The 22168-nt window shown below is 35.8% G+C and overlaps 1 protein-coding gene across 5 annotated transcripts in view; it reads left to right on the forward strand.

The window, feature by feature from the left end:
- Nucleotides 1-22168, forward strand: part of LOC150100806 (DNA (cytosine-5)-methyltransferase 3A-like) — a 745691-nt gene that overhangs the window by 408064 nt on the left and 315459 nt on the right. For all 5 annotated transcript variants that reach the window (XM_090401182.1, XM_090401184.1, XM_090401186.1 and 2 more), the window contains 2 exons: nt 5700-5833; nt 7279-7343. In XM_090401182.1, coding sequence (XP_090257308.1) covers nt 5700-5833; nt 7279-7343 — 199 coding nt within the window. The remainder of the gene's footprint in view (nt 1-5699; nt 5834-7278; nt 7344-22168) is intronic.

Below are 22168 nucleotides of genomic sequence, written 5' to 3' on the forward strand. Positions count from 1 at the left end.
CTGTATAACTGAGAGGAGACCTCCACATAGCCTTTAAAGGAATGCGGAGAACCGACCAGGGCTTCTGACCTAATGTTCAATCCTCACCTTCTCGTGGTGCACCCTGTTGGGTATCTACTTTGATACTGAATGAACGAGGATGGGCTGGCAATTTGGGATTTAGCCGACCAAATTGTATTCTTATTGGTTAAACCAAAATAAAAAATGATGGTACAACATGACAAAATTTCATGCCGGCTGGGGCGTCGCCCGGTTAAACAAGGCCCCCATTGTTTTCGCCAGGGAACCAGGGCGAACAGCGAAAAGTCAGCTACTGGAACAAATCTGAAAACAAACCCCAACTCAACATCACCAGAGTTAAAGATCGGTACTATCAATGTAAGAAGCCTGAATGGCAAAGAAATGGAGCTAGCTGAGGAATTAGATACCAGATCGACATAATAGGGGTGACTGAAACAAAAAAGACCAAAACTGGTGAGATCTTTCTGAGCAATAAATACAAAATGTTATATTCAGGCAATGAAAATCAAGGAAAAGAAGGAGTAGCCATAGTATTCAACACAAAATACGAGGCTAATCTTCTTGAATGGCAGTCAGTCTCAAGTAGAGTAATGTGGGCAAATATGAGAATGGGGAACTGGACAATGAGACTTATTTGTGCCTATGGTCCCACAGAAGGTTCTACTAAGGTTGAAGTGGAGGAATTTTTTGAGGCTTTAGAAAAAGCAACTGACACAATGAAAAAGGAAAAGTTGGTCCTTGTTGGGGATCTAAATAGTAGAGTAGAAATTATTGTGAGACATACAAAAATATTTTGGGAAAATTTGGAGAAAAGAGCAAAGCTAATAATAATGGCAAATATCTGTTGGATTTCTGCTCAGGACATGGACTGGTTATTACTAACACCATGTTCCAACATAAAAATGTGCACAAATTCACATGGAGAGAAGAGGCTAGGAATAAGAAAAGTCTCATTGACTATGTTATTGTTGATAGTGATGTTTTCTCCCTGGTGCAGGACACCAGAGTGTACAGAGGATTTGAAATTGGAAGTGATCACTATTTAGTCTTGAGCAGGATAAAATTGAATTTCATATTGAAAAGAATAACATGTAAGAAAGTTTTAAAGCGAATAAAAGTTGAGCAGCTCTCAGATGTGAACTGTAGACTAAAATACAGAAATATTATTGAAAAGAAAATGAAAGAGTTTGAGAAGAGGAATCAAACCTTGGAGATTCAGTGGCAAACTCTGAAGGAAACATTGATTGATTCTGCCAGAGAGGCATGTGGTGAGGTTGTGTGCAAGGATAAAAAAATCAGAACTCCCTGGTGGACACAGGAAGTTAAAGAGGCAGTGAAGGAAAAGAAGAAAGCATATCAAAAGTTTCTGGCAAATAAGTCAGCTTTTACTCTTACAGAATACAGAGACAAATGTAAGAAAGCTAAACAGTGTGTAAAACTAGCTAAACAAAAGTCATGGGAGGACTTTGTCAAGAATATAGAAAATAAATATCAAGAAGGTGGCAAAATATTCTGGAGGTTGTTGAAGAAGCTTAGGAATGGAGGAAAGAGTGCTGTAAAAGGAATTAGAGATGATAAAGGTGAAATGAAAACAGGAGAAAAAGATATCCTTGAAGTATGGAGTAATTACTTTGAAAAACTGCTAAATGAAACAAGCAGTGATGACAGCACAGTGATAAAAAACACTGACCAGGCATGCAGTCAGGAATACATATCCATACTTGAAGTAGAAAAAGCCATCAAAGGCTTGAAATGTGGAAAGGCAGCAGGAGTAGATGATATTCGACCAGAAATGCTGAAGTATGGTGGTATAAGAGTCTTACAGTGGCTGCACTGCATAGTTCAGAAAGCCTGGACAGAGGGACGAATTCCCGATGATTGGAGTAGAGCTCTCATAGTACCCATATATAAAAAGGGAAATAAAACTGAATGTGAGAATTACAGAGGTATTTCCCTACTGAGTGTTCCTGGCAAGATCTATGCAAGTATACTTGAGAAACGGTTGAGAAGAATTGTGGAAGAAAAGCTTGGTGAAGAACAAGCTGGATTCAGGCCAAATAGAGGCTGTCAGGATCAGATCTTCACTTTACGACAAATAGTCGAGAAAGCATGGGAATATAACAAAGATCTGTATTTAAGTTTTGTCGATTTGGAAAAGGCATATGACAAGGTGCCAAGAGAGAAGCTATTCAATACGCTGCAGTTATATGGTGTCAATGGGGCATTATATCAAGCAATACTTAGTCTTTATTTGAGTTGTGAGTCAGCAGTTAGAATTGAAGGAAGTACAGGAAGATGGTTTAATGTTAAATCTGGTGTGAGACAAGGATGTACATTATCCCCTCTGTTATTCATTATCTATATGGATCACATTATGAAGGAATGTGGTATTAAACCTGATATCAAAATTGGAGATGTTAATGTCAGCTCTTTGCTTTATGCCGATGATGTTATACTTCTAAATAAATCCGCTACAAGTCTGCAAGATTCTCTGACTAAATTGAATAGCTGTTGTAATAGATATGGTATGAAGGTCAGCAATAAAAAGACAAAGACAATGAAAATAGGCAGAATCATTGAAAATGTCAAATGTGTTGTGAATGGAGAACCTGTGGAACAAGTAAAACATTTCAGCTACTTAGGCACAATTTTTACTGAAGATAGTAAACTAAATATAGAAATAGACAACAGAATCAGCAAAGCTGGTATCGTGGGAAGTCAATTGAATAAATTCATATGGAATAAGAAAGAAATTAGTCGGAACACTAAATTAGCTGTATACAAGACTGTGTTCAAACCAATTTTAACTTATGGATCTGAGAGCTGGGTCAGAAGTAAAACACTTGACCAAAGACTGGAGACCGCAGATATGAGAGTCCTGAGAAAGATTAGAGGCGTGAACAGATTGCATCAATGGCAATATCATATTAAAAATGAGGATATTAGGAAAGAACTTGACATTGTCAGCATCCAGGAATGCGTTAGCAGAGCTAATCTCAGATGGTATGGTCACTTAAATAGAATGGGAGAGGAAAGATTAGCAAAACAAGTGTTCTCTGCCAGGTTGGCAGGAAAACGACCCAGAGGAAGATCAAGATATAGGTGGATTGATACGGTACAAAGTGCCTTAGATGATAGAAATATAAGATCTGATAATGTTGGAGTCTTGACAAGTAACAGACTGATTTGGAGGAAAATTGTAGATAGGAAGTTAGTAATGATGTAATTTTTTCATGTATTACTGTCATATCCTGTACACCCCTTGAGGGTACATGGCAGGAATTTGATGATGATGATGATGATTCTGATAGCTGGATTAGAAATAGAACACTTGATCAAAGAACAGAGACCACACATATAAGGCTCTGAGAAAGATTAGGAGAGGGAACATATGACATTGATGGCAGTATAATTAAAATTTGAATATATTAGGAAAAAACTTGATGCTTTTAGCATTCAGTATTTATGAACAGATCTAGTCCCAAGTGATATAGTCACTTAAACAGAATGGGAGACAAAAGCCTTTCAAAACGTGTTTATTGCCAGGATGGTTTTTCTGGCACAAGATCCATACAGATATTGATCCTTCTAGAAGAAGACCAAGATCTGTGTGGATGGATACAGTAAGAAGTGCTTTAGAAGAAAGAAATATAATATTTGATAATGTTGGAGTCGTGACAGCTAACAGATTAATTGGAGGAAAATTGTTCATAGGAAGTTAACATGTAACACTATCATAATAGCTGGTGTGTCACCCCCCCCCTCCCCTCAAGGGTATACTGATCAGGAGTTTGATGATGATTTTGGATTTTCATTTTTATAATTTCATATTCTACTAGTTCTTCCTTATGTTTCCCATTATGTTTGGATTTGTACTTTTTCATGTTGCCATTATGCATACTTTATGTATAATTCCTGCAAATCCTTTATATAACTTACATTTTCTTTGTTCTGTTTCTTTTATTTCTGATTTCTTTCTTTTTTTCTTTCTTTCTTTTAAATATATGTCTCACAATGTTTTTGTTCCTATCATTTTTGTTTCATTTGAATGGAGCATCCAAAGATCACAGTATCCACTGCCTTTCAATAAATTGACAGGAATTTATTGACTGCAAAGAGGAACCCTTCAATTTTTTTCCCCATTTCCCTTTCTCCTGGTTACACACTTTTTATTTGAAACTCATCATTCCTCTCTTTGCAAGATTTATAAACATATCAGCTTACATGCTTTCCAAATGGTTTACGGCCATGACCATTGAAGAAATGTGTCGTTACTTGCCATGACTGTAGCATTTTTCTTCAATGCTTCGGTTATTCTCTCTTTTTGTCTCCCTTCTTCTTGTAAAGATGTTATTCTTTACACTGTATTCTGATATATAAATTTAAAAAAATTGCAAAAAAATAAATATATTTCTTTATTTAAAAGAAGACCAGAATGCATTACAAGGCATGTTTTGTGATGCATTCAGGTTTTGTGTTATGTCTTATAATCAATAGAATACATTTCAAGGCACAACTAAATACATTTCGTTGTTCCTTAAAATGGTATCTCCCAAAAGGATGTATTATATGTCTAATTTCCTGATTTTTTTTCTCTGAAATGTGCTGCATATTTTCTTGATATAGAAACAATGAAGGAATGTTCGATTTTTGAATTTCCCACTGTAGGATAGTTTTGGAGCATCTTTCCTAACCTGTCTGTATGGTACAGATATGTGGATGATATCCTTACAGTTTGGCATGGTTTCCTTGCAGAAATTCAAGATTTCATCACAAAAAAATCAACAGAATCCACCATTGCATCCAGTTCACTTTTGAGGTAGAAGTTAATTGAATTGCCTTTCAAGATCTTCTTTTTGTCAACCAGATGGTAGCCTTCACTTTGCCATTTTTAGAAAGAAAGCCCATACTGGACTTCACATTCATGCTTTTTTTCACATCATCATCCTTGTCAATAATCTGGCACCATAAAGACTGGTATATCAAGCTCACTCTGTGCTTTACTGAAATGCTGCTGTCCCAGGAAATAAATTATATCAGGTCCATCTTCCTTTTTAATGTCTTTAACAAGTCTTATGTCAACAAAGTCATTAATCATTTATTGGGTTTCCATGTTGACCTCCCAAGAGGTAATCAATTAACACGATTTCTACTTTTTTTAAGGCTCTGCAAAAGCTAAACTTCCACCTTTAGCCCACTCTGGAATATGTCAAATTGCTGCCAATATAGATTATCATATTTTGGCCAAACACACAGATCAGTGATTTGTTATGATGAACTTCTCAATTACATTAGATTCCACAAGCTGGAACAGTTGGGACTTGCAGAACATGCCATCTCTATTAAACAGTGAATCTCTGAAGGAAGATTAAGGTCTCACCAAAAAAAAAAAAAAAAAAAAAGTGATTATCTTATGGAACACTTGCGTAAAGAAAGTTTCAAAAACTTGCTTTTAGAGTGGACTCATTTGCTAGACAATCCAATTAGCCACCATGACAGTTTTCAGACTTTTTAGTGTTTGGAGTTTAATTATTTGAAATTATTAGAATAATTGTAGTCTTGAAATAGCTTTGAAAGTAGGCAGTAGGGGAAAAAAGCCATTGAAATTTGAATGATAGCTAAAAAATGACAAAATAAAAATTGTTTTAAATATAGCTTTATTATTTTTATTATTTTAGATATCTGCATTGCATGTGATTCAGCTTCTGTTGAGATAGTAGTACCACATCCTCTGATTGAGGGAGGCCTTTGTAAAGATTGTAAAGATGATATTGTAGAAACAATGTTTGCATATGGAGATGATGGTTCTAATGTAAGTATTCATTGTATATAATTTCCATTTCCTATTGTAAATTATAATTTATATTGTAAAGTGTAAACCAAAGGGTGGTCGATTGGTAGAGCCTCTGCTACTAATAGCTCACGCAAAAAGTTAAGCAAGTTTGAGCATGGTTAGTAGTTGGAAGGGATTCAATCGTTCAGTGCTGTTGGTACACTCTCCCTTGATAAGTATTCTCTTGTAACATTGCACATCAATGCTTGCATCTATTTCTCTTTCCAATTTAGCATTCTCATAAGCAAATGACTGGGTCATCTCAAACCTTAGCTGTATTATGTGTATATAAATTAAACAGAAGAAAAGTGAGATGCTGGAATAATTACAATAATTGACTATCATCAGATAGCTGGCAGTCTCTTTTCTATCATGAGATAATCTTTTTAAATGAAATTGTTTCAAGTCTTCACTCATCAGAGTAGTGGTGGTCTAACACATACAATGAAATCATCCACCACCACTTCAAAAACTGTCTCGAAGAAACGTTATCTGTTTGGGAATTGACAATCCAAGTTTGCAGGAAGAAAAATCGTGTGCTACTTTCATATAAGTCCAGCTAACACTAACCTTCAGTTGAAAGTCCTTATAAATGTTTTTATATTCTTCATGGAATTTAGATCCAGATTTGCAATCAAATACTGTAATATGTTGCTGCTGCTGTGCTATGGAATTTTTGCATCTTAGTGCTCTGGTGCTTAAATATTGTTCTTTATTTATTTGTAATAAACATATCCTATCCTATCCTAATTTTACGCTCATGCGTAGACCTATACTTTTTACCATGTAGGAACTGAAATCCTATGGAATAGGTTGGTTACTCCTTATTCCTGGAGGTATCCTCTGACTGGCCTGTGTGTTCACGGGGCCGGTTTGCCTGCTTGCAGGTTTTTCTTGCATGGGCAGCAGGAAAAACCCTGCTGCCCAAGACCGGCTAACTTGGCTATGGCTGAGGAAGATCCTTGAGCTCCTCACGTTGTCGACAGGAATTGAACCTAGGACACTCCTTCCCCAGGCATATGGTTGCGAAGCACATAGCCACTAAGCTAACCGTGCAGACAATAAACATATATGCTTCTTAATTATTTTAGTAAATTTTATACAGTATTTGAATTGCATATTACTCTTTGATCACATTGAAAACAAAATGGTTACACTCATTTAATTGAATTTATCTATTTGTACTAATATACATTGAAATAATGAATTTTTTATTTTATTGAGATACTTTTTTTAAGACTTAAGAGAAGATTTGAAATTTACTAGCACATTAGCACTTTGGATGTTAATTAACAAATTTCTTGTCACCATGAATGCTTCTTTTTTTTTTTTAATTCTCCTTTTTTAATTATTATGATTCCAGTATAATGATTTTAATGATTCTAACATAATAAATAATTTGATACTAGTTTTGTTTTTTTCAGGCTTATTGTGTGATTTGTGGTCAAGCTGGAGAGCTTCTTATCTGTGATAATTTCGATTGTAACAGGTAAGAAAACTTAGCTTCGTTTGCACATTTTTCATTCTTTTTCATTCATCATCATCATATCCCCTCATCTATCCAACCTAGGACGGGTTGATTTCTGCACCCCCCCCTACTGAGGGGGGCTAACAGCTAATATAGGTTGATTTCTGTCCCCCCTACTGAGGGGGGCTAACAGCTAATTAATGCAGCCAGGTCATCACTCCTTGCTGCATCCCCTAAGGGCAGTATTTTCTGACTGTAATCCATGTGTGTTCATGGGGCTGGTTTTCCTGCTCTGGGTAACAAAAAAACCAGAGTTTCTGGGAGGAAAAAAAACCCCACCTCCGTATGAGACTGGCTACCTTTAGTTGAAAGAGTACCAGATAAAAGTTCCTCACATCTTAGACAGAAATGAAACCCAGGTCTTTTGAACCAAAGGGCTTCATCATTACTGACTGAGCCACAGAGGCTCTTTTTCATTCGAAGGTGGCATTTATGCTTGTGTTCTCTCTGTTACATCATGTCAGTGATTTTCCAATATAGGGGTGTGCTTAAGGGTCAAAGCTTAATAAATTTAGTTTAATCCTTTATCCAAGTGTGAGCAAACAAAGTTTGCGCCTGAAAGTATCTTCAGGACTGGGGTAAGGTGGTACAACACCAGGTGGAGCAAGCCAGGTAAGGGAAGGGCCACTACCCAGACTAGTTTCAACCTTTATTGAGGTCTCTTCAGTGGGAGCCAGGCCCAAGTTGAGATACCCGGCAGAAGCATTAGCTAGTCATCTCTACCTATAGGAGTTACCAAATGGTGTGCCACCCTTTTTTAATAAATTACTCTGGATTTAGAGAAAGATGCTGAAAGTTTATTTTTCACTTGGTTAGAGTATAATAAATTTAGTTTAATCCTTTATCCAAGTGTGATGCTATGCAATCCCTTAATGCATAACATTAGACATATCCGCAAGGAGATGTGTTTTGCATTATAGGAAATACTGAGACAGGAGGGTTGGTATCTTGCTCCACCTTTGCAACGAGTTGTCCTGGTGTTGTACCACCTTACCCCAGTCCTGAAGATACTTTCAGGTGCAAACTTTGTTTGCTCACACTTGGATAAAGGATTAAACTAAATTTATTATACTCTAACCAAGTGAAAAATAAACTTTCATCATCAAGGGTCAAAGCTGTATAACTGAGAGGAGACCTCCACATAGCCTTTAAAGGAATGCAGAGAACCGACCAGAGCTTCTGACCTAACGTCCAATCCTCACCTTCTCGTGGTGCACCCTGTTGGGTATCTACCTGGATACTGAACGAACGAGGATTGGTTGGCAATTTGGGATTTAGCCGACCAAATTGTATTCTTATTGGGTAAACCAAAATAAAAAATGATGGTACAACATGACAAAATTTCATGCCGGCTGGGGCGTCACCCAGTTAAACAAGGCCCCCTGTTATGTCCCTATCTTACGATTTTGTTTGTCTTACAAACTGCCTTCGTCTATATTCTCCTAACTTCTACTTTCAAAACATCACCAAAATTTCTACTAATATCTGAATTATTGTTCCCCGTAGTATCCCTAGTATTTGTATTTTAACTGCGCCCTTTGGGATATTTAGTTTAAGATATTTTATACATAAACAGAGAAAGGAACTCAAATATCTGAACGTGTAACTATTGCAGTCGTGACACTATTTCTTGTTACTCAACATTAATTCCTTAAACTTCCCGTTTCTTAACATTAATTCCCCGCGTGGTTAGGCTCGAATGTTTCTAAGCGGTGCATTGGATTAGCAATATCAGACAACTTTTTTTTTATCATTAAACAAAAGGTTTATTATTTCTCTAAACATGGTACATATCAAAATACTCAACTAAATTACTTACACACAAAAATTAGCTTAATACAAGTAGTTGGGCTATGATTCGACAAAAGTTACTATGATCATGCCGCCACAAAATTTCATACAAAAACATGAATTCACTTAACATAAAAAGATTAGATCACCACACATTATTAGATTATTCAACTTCAAGTACACTAACAAAATCATTAACTACTCTAGCACATACTTAAGGCAATCCCGATTCTCTACACATCACACTAGGCATTCAAATTCCTCAGGCTACTTGATTACTCAATTCACACTAATCTAACTCAATATCAACAAAACCATTTACTTCATTAACACACAACTATGTCAATAACTTTCCTTTTACAATGTAGTAGGCACTCAAGATTCTTAGGATAATTAATTATTCACAAATTATCAACACTAGCTAGCTTTCTTTTAACACTCTCTATCAAATTCTAAAGTCCTATTATAATTTCTCCCTAATCACTTTAACAGTTCCGTATTATGACAATGGTACCTATCACAAACAACTTCTAGTTAACATAAGACAAAATTCACAATACCTTTCTTTAGCTTCGCTTACGGGCCTTTATCTTCTACTGAACGAACTTGCTTGCATAACTTCTTGCAATTCAGGCTATATAAACATCTGCACGGTCGGCTGTACTATCCGAAAAGAGGACATCGATATCTTCACAGTTTCCTATGACTCTATGGCATATTTCGCTCTCTACATAGGAATACGGGAACAGCTTTCCCGCTCACCTTCGATTCCTTATTGTGGCATGAGGATATAAGCCATATCTCTCCACTCAGGAACACCGTGAAATCCACTAGAAAACCACGACTATTCAAACGTTTCTTCTCTTCTGGCAAAAGGCCTCTAGCCTCCTTGGCTATCTCAACGTCTTCCCCAAAACCCAAAAGAGCCTACTCCTCGAAAAAAGCCTCGAGGGGGGGGTTACCAACCCTTTTATAGCTGCTCGCCTAACGGCGCCCTTTCTTACTTCTTTTTCCCGCCTCCTACTTGTTTTCCGTCTGTCTACCAATTGGGTAGCATCTTGCCGCCATACGTTATTTTGATTGGCAACTCGTAACGAAGTTTCTATCCGGGTATAGGCCCTAAGCGATATTCCGTTATTTCTCTTGTTAGCCTCTATCTTAACCCCCTTTTAAACCTTTTCTCAGAATTCTACTTAATGCTTAATCTGAAGCCTCTTACATACCGTATTTCATGACTCATTCTTTTATACTTATGCACTTAACTCTTTCATTCTTAATCGCATTACTATATTAATTCTTAGTTAGCTACTTATTTAATACAAATTCCTTGTTTAGTCATAATACATCTTAATACATTCTTTTCTTTTGTTATCTTAACTAAACAATAGACCTTTACATTTTACTCAATTTATACTGGATGCAAGAATATTACATTAATTAAATTATCCTTTTTATGCAGGTTTTTTTTATTTATGTTATTTATTTTTCATGTTACACCATGATAACTGAGAATACTATATTCTCAAGATATCAGGTGTAACACCCCGTTGTTTTCGCCAGGGAACCAGGGCGAACAGCGAAAAGTCAGCTACTGGAACAAATCTGAAAACACCCACCAACTCAACATCACCAGAGTTCAAGATTGGTACTATCAACATAAAGAAGCCTGAATGGCAAAGAAATGGAGCTAGCTGAGGAATTAGATAACTACCAGATCGACATAATAGGAGTGACTGAAACAAAAAAGACCAAAACTGGTGAGATCTTTCTGAGCAATAAATACAAAATGTTATATTCAGGCAATGACAATCAAGGAAAAGAAGGAGTAGCCATAGTATTCAACACAAAATACGAAGCTAATCTTCTTGAATGGCAAGCTGTCTCAAGTAGAGTGATGTGGGCAAATATGAGAATGGGGAACTGGACAATGAGCCTTATTTGTGCCTTATTTGTCCCACAGAAGGTTCTACTAAGGTAGAAGTGGAGGAATTTTTTGATGCTTTAGAAAAAGCAACTGACACAATGAAAAAGGAAAAGTTGGTCCTTGTTGGGGATCTGAATAGCAGAGTAGGAAATGATTGTCAGACATACAAAAATATTTTGGGAAAATTTGGAGAAAAGAGCAAAGCTAATAATAATGACAAATACCTGTTGGATTTCTGCTCAGGACATGGACTGGTTATTACTAACACCATGTTCCAACATAAAAATGTGCACAAATTCACATGGAGAGAAGAGGCAAGGAATAAGAACAGTCTCATTGACTATGTTATTGTTGATAGTGATGTTTTCTCCCTGGTGCAGGACACCAGAGTGTACATAGTATTTGAAATTGGAAGTGATCACTATTTAGTCTTGAGCAGGGTAAAATTGAATTTCATATTGAAAAGAATAACATGTAAGAAAGTTTTAAAGTGAATAAAAGTTGAGCAGCTCTCAGATGTGAACTGTAGATTAAAATACACAAAGATGATTGAAGAAAAAATGAAAGAGTTTGAGAACAGGAACCAAACCTTGGAGATTCAGTGGCAAGCCTTGAAGAAAACCCCGATTGATTCAGCCAGAGAGGCATGTGGTGAGGTTGTCTGCAAAGATGGAAAAATTAGGACTCCATGATGGACACAGGCAGTGAAGGAAAAGAAGAAATCATATCAAAAGTTCCTGGCAAATAAGTCAGCTTTTGCTCTTAGAGAATACAGAGACAAATGTAAGAAAGCGAAACACTGTGTAAAACTAGCTAAACAAAAGTCATGGGAGGACTTTGGCAAGAACATAGAAAATAAATATCAGGTTTTGAAGAAGCTTAGAAATGGAGGAAAGAGTGCTGTAAAAGGAGTTAGAGATGATAAAGGTGACATGAAAACAGGAGAAACAGATATCTTTGAAGTATGGAGTAATTACTTCGAAAAATTGTTAAAGGAAACAAGCAGTGATAGCACAGTGGTAAAAAAAACACTCAACAGGCATACAGTCAGGAATACATATCCATACTTGAAGTGGATAAAGCCATCAAAGGGTTGAAATGTGGAAAGGCAGATCTATTCGACTAGAAATGCTGAAGTATGGTGGTATAAAAGTCTTTCAGTGGCTTCACTGCATAGTTCAGAAAGCCTGGACAGAGGGATGAATTCCCGATGATTAGAGTAGAGCTCTAATAGTGCCCATATATAAAAAGGGAAATAAAACTGAATGTGAGAATTATAGAGGTATTTCCCTACTGAGTGTTCCTGGCAAGTTCTATGCAAGTATACTTGAGAAACGATTGGGAAGAATTGTGGAAAAAAAGCTTGATGAAGAACAAGCTGGATTCAGGCCAAATAGAGGCTGTCAGTATCAGATCTTCACTTTACGACAAATAGTTGAGAAAGCATGGGAATATAACAGAGATCTGTATTTAAGTTTTGTCGATCTGGTAAAAGGCATATGACAAGGTGCCAAGAGAGAAGCTATTCAATATGCTACAGTTATATGGTGTCAATGGGGCATTATATCAAGCAGTACTTAGTCTTTATTTGAGTTGTAAGTCAGCAGTTAGAATTGAAGGAAGTACAGGAAAATGGTTTAATGTTAAATCTGAGAAAAGGATGTACATTATCCCCTCTGTTATTCATTATCTATATGGATCACATTATGAAGGAAAGTGGTATTAAACATGATATCAGAATTGGAGATGTTAATGTTCATAAAGCCCTTTGCTTTATGCGGACGATGTTATACTTCTAAATAAATCCACTACAAGTTTGCAAGATTCCCTGACTAAATTTAATAACTGTTGTAATAGATATGGTATGAAGGTCAGCATTAAAAAGACAAAGACAATGAAAATAGGTAGAATTGTTGAAAATGTCAATTGTGTTGTGAATGGGGAACCTGTGGAACAAGTAAAACATTTCAGCTACTTAGGCACGATTTTTAGTGAAGATGCTAAATTAAATATGGAAATAGACAACAGAATCAACAAAGCTGGTATGGTAGGAAGTTAATTGAATAAATTCATATGGAATAAGAGAGAAATTAGTTGGAATACTAAATTAGCTGTATACAAGACAGTGTTCAAACCAGTTTTAACTTATGGATCTGAGAGCTGGTTCAGAAGTAAAACACTTGACCAAAGACTAGAGGCCGTAGATATGAGAGTCCTGAGAAAGATTAGAGGTGTGAACAGATGTCATCAATGGCAATATCATATTAAAAACGAGGATATTAGGAAAGAACTTGACATTGTCAGCATCCAGGAATGCGTTAGCAGAGCTAATCTCAGGTGGTATGGTCACTTAAATAGAATGGGCGAGGAAAGATTAGCAAAACAAGTGTTCTCTGCCAGGTTGGCAGGAAAACGACCCAGAGGAAGACCAAGATATTGGTGGATTGATACGATACAATGTTCCTTAGACGATAGAAATATAAGATCTGATAGTGATAATATTGGAGTCTTGACAAGTAATAGACTGTTTTGGAGGAAAATTGTAGATAGGAAGTTAGTAATGGTGTAAATTTTTCATATCCTGTACACCCCTTGAGGGTTCATGTCAGGAATTTGATGATGATGATGATGAGGATCTCTGTTGTACTATGGTTAAAAATGTCTTTGTTCCATTTTGTTCAATTCATATGCTGTCTGTCTCTCTCTTCTAATACTACCAACCACTCTGAAATTTTCAGTTTCCTTTTTTTAAATGTTTATTTTCTTAATAGTCAAACTTTTCTAATACTGAAGTCATATTCATTGGATTCACAATTTCAGCTGGCTTTCCTTTTCCATCTAGAGATGTTAGGTATCACCATGTTTTCACTATGATCTTACAAACTTTTCACATGCCAACCTGAATGCCAAATAATCCTAACAATTCTTAATCTCATCCTCACTGCAAATCCATTCTAAGTATATTGTGGATGTAGTTTGTCCTCTAGCAGTTTAGATCACAATCTACTGTTCTCATATTTGTAGATTTAGGGACTCAAAAACACACGTGTTGAACAGATTATTTTATTAATTACAAATAAAATAAAACTTGACGTTTCGACCTCTATATCGAGGTCATCATCGGAAGAATACAACTGTATGCAGAACTAAGCTACATGCTCATGCTTTCTATACCAGTAAACTAAATCTACGTAGTTAACAAATCTTTTTTCTAGCCTGACCTTTAGTGATAGAAAAGAAAAACAAATGAAAAAAAATAATAATAATAATAATAATAATATATATATAAAAAAAAAAAAAAATTAAAAAAAAATAAAAAAAAATAAAAAAAAATATATATATATATACATATATTATAAATAGATAAATGCAACTACAATAAACTGTTAGAGTCCTCATCTATTAATATTCTGGATAGTTACAAAATGATTTCTTTCAGTTGCTATTGAATGTTCTAAACACTTCACCAAGTCACCAGGTTGTCTTCTTGTAGTGGGAATTTTTCTAATGCTAGTTTAGGATGTTATACAGGTTGTAGATGGGTCCTCCACATTCTTGAAATGGTGAGGCCATCATTTTTGTTGAGATTTGGGTTGTGTTTGAGCATTTCACAAGACTTTAAATTTTCTCTCAAACCAGGTTTTGGTGCGGTGTAGGGACTTGGTATTTTTCCAGTCAATTCTATGGTATGTTTGGAGTGCATGGTCAGAAAGGCCTGTTTTACCGAATGGAGGCATTTAATGTGTCGTTTGTGTTCGTCTTGTCTGATTGGGATAGTTCGCCCTGTTTCCCCTATGTATGGTATGTTACATGCGCAGTGTATTTTGTATACCCCTGGGTGTGCTAGGTGTGGAAGAGGATCTTTAGAGGAACTGAGTAGGTGTCTTAGCTTATTTGGGGGTTTAAAGGTGGTTTTAATGTTGTATTTGCGAAGTGTTCTGTCTATTTTTTCAGAAATGCCTCTAACATAAGGAATGGCAATAGCATTCTTGAAATCTTTTTTGTTCTTACTGGTGTCTTTATAGAGGATCTTGTGAATAGTTTTTTTATTGTATCCATTTTTGATAAATGTTTGGTTGATGATTTTGTATTCTTGGTTTAGAGCCTGTTCATTTGAACAGATAGTTAGGGCTTTGTGTTTAAGGGTGCTTATGACACCTAATTTTTGTGTTGGGTGGTGGTAAGAATTTTTGTGTATGTATTGGCCTGTGTGTGTAGGTTTGCGGTAAACTGAGAAGGAGAGACAGCCAGAGGGAAGACGTGTGACAAGTGTGTCTAGGAAAGGAAGAGAGTCGTTTTTTTCCATTTCAATGGTGAATTGGATACGTTTGTGTTGTTTGTTTAGGTGGCTAAGGAATGTATTTAGAGCTTCGTGGCCGTGGGGCCAAATGGCGAAAATATCGTCGACATATCTGAGCCAGATTTTGGGCTTTAGACATGCTGTCTCTAGAGCCCGTTGCTCAAAGTCTTCCATATAAAAGTTAGCTATTGGGGGAGAAAGTGGTGAGCCCATGGCTGTACCTTCTTTTTGAAGGTAAAAATTGTTTTGCCATACGAAATATCCGGAGCGGAGTACGTGGGCAAAAAGGGCTGTGATGTCATGTGGAAATATGTTCTGTAGGAGCAAGATCGTGTCATTGATTGGGACATTGGTGAAAAGGGAAGTTATGTTGAAGCTGACTAATAAATCTTGGTCGGTGAGTGTAATGTTTTTGATTTTATTGATGAAATGTTGTGTATTTTTTATGTAGGAAGGGGACTGACCTACCAATTCCTTGAGTGTGGCAGCTAATTTTTTTGCTAAGTGATAATTTGGGCTGTCAATTCCTTCAACGATTGGGCGAAGTGGTGTGCCAGATTTGTGTATTTTTGGCAGGCCATAAATTCTGGGCGCACGGGCATACTGAGGTATTAATTTTTTTGTCGTTTCTTCGGGCCATGTGTGGACGGATTTGATTAATTCAGTTGTTTTCTTTTTGTTACGTTTTGTGGGGTTGTAGTTAACCTTTTGATAGGTGTTATGGTCCGATATTAACTGGTTCATTTTTTCTATGTATGTCGTACGGTCTAACAGGACGGTGGAATTGCCTTTATCGGCTTTCGTTATTATAATATCCTGGTTATTTTTTAAGGATTTAAGGGCTAGATTTTCGGTTTTGTTTATGTTGGTGTTTAGTTTTTTGTTAGAATTTAGTATACACGATGTTTCCATTCGTATTTTATCAGCCAGAATGGTGGGGAGGGATCGTAAACCTCTCTCGATATGATACACGATATCAAGTTTGTTCACTGACCTCGGAGCAATGGCGTAGTTCAAACCTTTCTTTAGCAGCGAGAGTTCACCTTCTGTGAGAACGTGGTTTGATAGGTTGATAACTGAGCATTGATCCGATGGTGGTTGGTGGCTCCTAACATTGTTTGCGGGCGATTGGTTGCTCCTTATGACGTCGGTTTGTGGTTGGTTGGCTGTTCCTTTCGTAATGGCGTCTTGATGATCTTGTGCTTTTCTGTTGTTGTAGGGCTTGAAATTTCATTATTAGTTTTTCTTTATTTTTCAGTAGTGAGTGCTTGGCCGAGTCGTCAGTGATCCTATCTAGAATCTCCCAAATTTCTGGAATAACGTAGTCAGATAATTAGTCAGATAGCTGAAGATACGTGTTTCTTTATTAACGAATCGACTAGCCTTTTTGAAACGATGTAGAGACAGCAACATAATTCCAAACTGCATTAAACTAAAGAAGAAGTTTAAATCAACCAAAGCGCTCCGTATTTATGCCCGGTTGGAAAAAGCCTTATTACGAGAACAAATCCACGAGGCACGTAAAAATCTAGCATCCACCCAAACCAAAGTTCTGCAACTTAAATTTGAATTATCTGATTACGTTATTCCAGAAATTTGGGAGATTCTAGATAGGATCACCGACGACTCGGCCAAGCACTCACTACTTGGTGAAGTGTTTAGAACATTCAATAGCAACTGAAAGAAATCATTTTGTAACTATCCAAAATATTAATACATGAGGACTCTAACAGTTTATTGTAGTTGCATTTATCTATTTATAATATATGTATATATATATATTTTTTTTTTTTTAATTTTTATTTAATTTTTTTTTATTTATTTTTTTAAAATTTTTTTTTTTTATATATATATTATTATTATTTTTTTTATTATTATTATTATTTTTCATTTGTTTTTCTTTTCTATCACTAGAGGTCAGGCTAGAAAAAAGATTTGTTAACTACGTAGATTTAGTTTACTGGTATAGAAAGCATGAGCATGTAGCTTAGTTCTGCATACAGTTGTATTCTTCCGATGATGACCTCGATATAGAGGTCGAAACATCAAGTTTTATTTTATTTGTAATTAATAAAATAATCTGTTCAACACGTGTGTTTTTGAGTCCCTAAATCTACAAATATGAGTGCTGATCACCATGTAACCCTAAAAGAAAGAACAATCTACTGTTGATTTCTTCTCCCATGATACGACACTCACAAAGTAACTTTCACGCGTTTGTTTTCTGGCATTATAAGAATATCAAATGTTTATTATTTGGAATATTTTGAAACCTAAGTTTCACGTAGTTCCTAATATAAGCTAACAGCTTTATGGTAATAGAGCTTTCCCATATTACCACCCTGTATGCTTGTGATTAATGGATTGTCCTGATGCAGGAGCATCAAGACAAGATATTAACTTGGCGAGCAATGAATGAATAAATGAGGTCAGTTGAATAGAATCTGTTGTGAATGAGAGTCTTTGTCTGTGAATACAGGTAACTCTCATACAATGCGGTACTTATACAATGTAGTTTCGATATAATGCACTCTACAAATTGTAGTAACCCTTTATCTTTTCATATATTTTTCACCCCTCGAATTAAAAATCAAATTTTATCTTTGTTAAATTTGCATCTGTCCGTATCGCACATGTAGTTATAAGTAGCGAATTTATATTAGGAGAAATCCCTTTAGCACGCATGTACGTCAATTGTTTACTGTATAAAGTGTTTATTGTTGATCGTTTTCTGCCATGAAAGCGCATTAAAAATCATAAGCTGAACACTTTATTTTCTGATGAGTTACATACAATATGTAATGCTTTTTTTGTATAAAAAATTTTATTTTTATAGTAATGGTCACTTAGAGGGCTTTTGCAATATGGTTGAAAACAAAATTAGTGAATTAATTTATGGGGAAATAGATTTAAATGAGGAGAAACTTGTACAATTAATAGATGACATCGAACCAAACGGCGGGGAAAGTTCTGTCGAAGATTCTGATTGTGATGAATCCGTGAAAGAATTCAGTTTAAAGAAATTAGCAGAAGGACTGGACTTGGCAAGAAAGTTAGGAAGTTATTTTACAGATAATGATCCCTCAATGGAGCGCTCCGGAAAATTCACGAAATAATTGGATATTTGTTTAACTCCATATTATGAACTTAATAAAAAATTGCAGCATAGTGGTAAGCAAGGTCTTATTACTGACTTCTTGATAACTAAACCAGCCGAAGTATGCAATGAGAATTATAATTATACAGATGATGTCCAAGAGATTTCAAGTGATGATGACGTCTGGTCACTCATAAATAAAGAAGATCTACAAAATGTTCATTTTGAAATCAGTGATGATGATTAAAATATGCACTTTATTTTATTTTGCCTAAAACATTTATGCATTATGTGCAACGAAGTTTATGTACAATTTGTATTTTTATAAGTTTATACTATGTATTTGTTTCATAGTTTATATGTTTTCATAACTTATATGAATTAGCTGAATTAAATAAAAATATTTTTTGTTGCATATGTCATTGTTTATATAATTAAAAAAAAAACGATTTCGGAACATAACCTTAATTTTTCCGTGTGATCTGAGTCTCGCATAACACGATTTATATAGCGTGGCATTTCTGTGGAACCTAACATCCGAGTTATATGAGGGTTACCTGTACTTTCAAAGAGAGGTATTGTGTGACTAGAATTAGTCTAGGCCTCCCACTATTAGTCATCAGATTCTGTGAAGATTCTCTGTGTGACGGTCATAATAATAATATTGCCGAAAATAAATACACTTGGACTGCAAGAGTACACAATTGAGAAATAGGCCACCATCATCAAATTCCTGATATGTATCCTCTAGACATGCATAAGATACTATAATACACTGGTGTCTAAAACCTAAGGATGAACTACATTTATACCTGTATATGAAAAAATTTTCTTGACTACAGCCAAATGTGGGCATAAGCCATCATGCTAATAAATTATATTACCCCAAAAAAAATTAAATTTCATACGTATTAAATTGCAGTACATTTTTGATAAAAGTTAACAATTTCCTAAGGATGTTAAGGATTAATGTACAGACACATTTCACTATGAAATATGTACACTTCGAACAGCAATACAACTTTCACAATGTCATACCAAACTTAGCACCAAGTGATTCAGGAGTTCTTGAAGCAAACTGGCCCACTCCTTCTTCAGAGCAAGGATAAGGCCTTGTTTGTTTTCTGGAGGGGAATTTCAAGCAGCAATGCATCTCCCTATTGCATCCCAAATGTGTTCAATGGGATTGAGATCTAGGGAGTGTGCAGACCACTTGATTCGATTAATATCCTTGGATCTCCAGAAGTATCTTCACTGCTCATGTACGATGCAGTGTGGCATTGTCATCCATAAAAAGGAATTCTTCACTTACAGCACCATGGAACAGTCAAACATGACATTGAAGAACTTCATTGCAATATTGTTCACCAGTCATAGTCACTTTTTCCATCACTTGTAGCTCGGTTCATCCATTAAGTATAATGCCTCACCACACCATGACACACTGCCACTAGCACTGCCATATCTATCCATTTCAAGAACATTCTCATGATGGTAAGCAGTATACCACTTTCATGCCAGATCAAGTGTTGTCTAGAATCGGAAAAAAGACTAAAACAACTGTCATTTCTAAAGAGAACATTGGCCCGTTGGTGTCTTGTCCAATTTTTATGGATACAACATTTCTGAAAACATGCTGTACAGTCAACTGTGGATAAAGGGATGCAGACTTACAGGCATATAGGCCTACTTGTCACAGATGTCTTACCACAGTTTGTCAAGATATCCACATACCTGTGCTTGAATGGAGCTGATTTCCAAGCTGACCTGTTGTGGTGTGTCATTTACAGTTTGCTGTTATAACTAAAAATCTGTCTTCATGCTCCATGGTAGAGCAAGGAGGGTGATCGCTTAGCAAATGTCTTGAATGCATTCCATTGGTTTGAAACATTGCCCAGAGTCTGAATACAATGCTATGCGAGATTCCAAACTCTCTGGTAACATTAGTAATTCTGGCCTTCTTCAAGCTTTCCAATAATTCTTCCCTGTGTGAAATCATCTAGATTATGTTTTTGAGATATTACAAAACATCCAAATTGCAACCTTATTCCTCCACAAAAGCATCTTCCTTCAAACACAATTCACTTGGTGCAGTCTTTTGCCTTTTATCCTGTTGATTGCCATCCACATGAGCCGTTTGTGTGCAATTTGAAAATTTGAATGTGTACCTGCTTTCTGTTCAAAATCATCTGTTACACAAATTGTCATAAGCTGATTCACCTGTATGCAGTTGTAATCTTCAGAAATAGTGTTTGTCCATAGGTTTTGAACATCAATGGAGTACTTCAGGAAAAGCTTACATTATTATTAACTTTCTGTTGACTGTTTCCCTTCATAATCTGTTATCTTTCAGGACTCCAGTATTGTCAGATCTTATCTTCTTCTAATACATTTCTAACATCATCGGTTTCACTAGATCTTGGTCATTTTCCTGCATTCTGGATAAACACCTGTTTTGCCAACCTTTCCTTTTTCATTCTCTCTAATATGTTCATGCCATGCAATGTTATTCACACACACACCCACAAGTTTGTTTCCCACAAGAACTCACTTTACCATACGTTATATGTCCCTTCTGTGTCAGGAAGGTGCATTTTTACAAACTTTTCCATACTTACGGCAGGTTAGTTGCTATTTTTTCTGTGGAATTTTATTTGTAAAATTATTATTTGTGAACTTTATTAATGATATAGAAAAAATCTCAAATGCAATTTGAACTTATTTCAAGTTATGCGCGTGCGCACACACACACACACAAATACATACATAAATCTTTATTTGTTTTACATAAATCATTTGCTTTCTGCACCCAATGACTGCATTATAAACAGGTATGTTACCATGCATTTTGTGCAACTAAAAATTTGAAAGAGTTAGGATAAATATATTTAATTCTTTAACGATACTTGTGACACAATGAATATTAAATATATACACGTTTACACAAGAATAATATTTAATTTGCCAAATATTTCGGTCTGAATATTACAGACCATCTTCAGTGGCAATATAGGAATAGTTTTAAAAAAACAAGGTGGAATACGAACAATTGATCATTCACACACAGAACAAGCCGCGTGATGTCATATCGCTAAGTATTAGAAGAGTAAACATTTTTAAAGTCATAATTAAAGATATCATCATCATCATCATCATCATCAAATTCCTGTTATGTACCCTCAAGGGGTGTACAGGATATGACAGTACTACATGAAAAAATTACATCATTACTAACTTCCTATCTACAATTTTCCTCCAAATCAGTCTGTTACTTGTCAAGACTCCAACATTATCAGATCTTATATTTCTATCGTCTAAGGCACTTTGTACCGTATCAATCCACCTATATCTTGGTCTTCCTCTGGGTCGTTTTCCTGCCAACCTGGCAGAGAACACTTGTTTTGCTAATCTTTCCTCTCCCATTCTATTTAAGTGACCATACCATCTGAGATTAGCTCTGCTAACGCATTCCTGGATGCTGACAATGTCAAGTTCTTTCCTAATATCCTCATTTTTAATATGATATTGCCATTGATGCCATCTGTTCACGCCTCTAATCTTTCTCAGGACTCTCATATCTGCTGTCTCTAGTCTTTGGTCAAGTGCTTTACTTCTGACCCAGCTCTCAGATCCATAAGTTAAAATTGGTTTGAACACAGTCTTGTATACAGCTA

This window comes from Typopeltis vanoorti, chromosome 12 (assembly GCF_054136105.1).
Source record: "Typopeltis vanoorti isolate ZY-2024b chromosome 12, IOZ_Tvanoo_1.0, whole genome shotgun sequence".
Taxonomy (NCBI): Eukaryota; Metazoa; Arthropoda; class Arachnida; order Uropygi; family Thelyphonidae; genus Typopeltis; species Typopeltis vanoorti.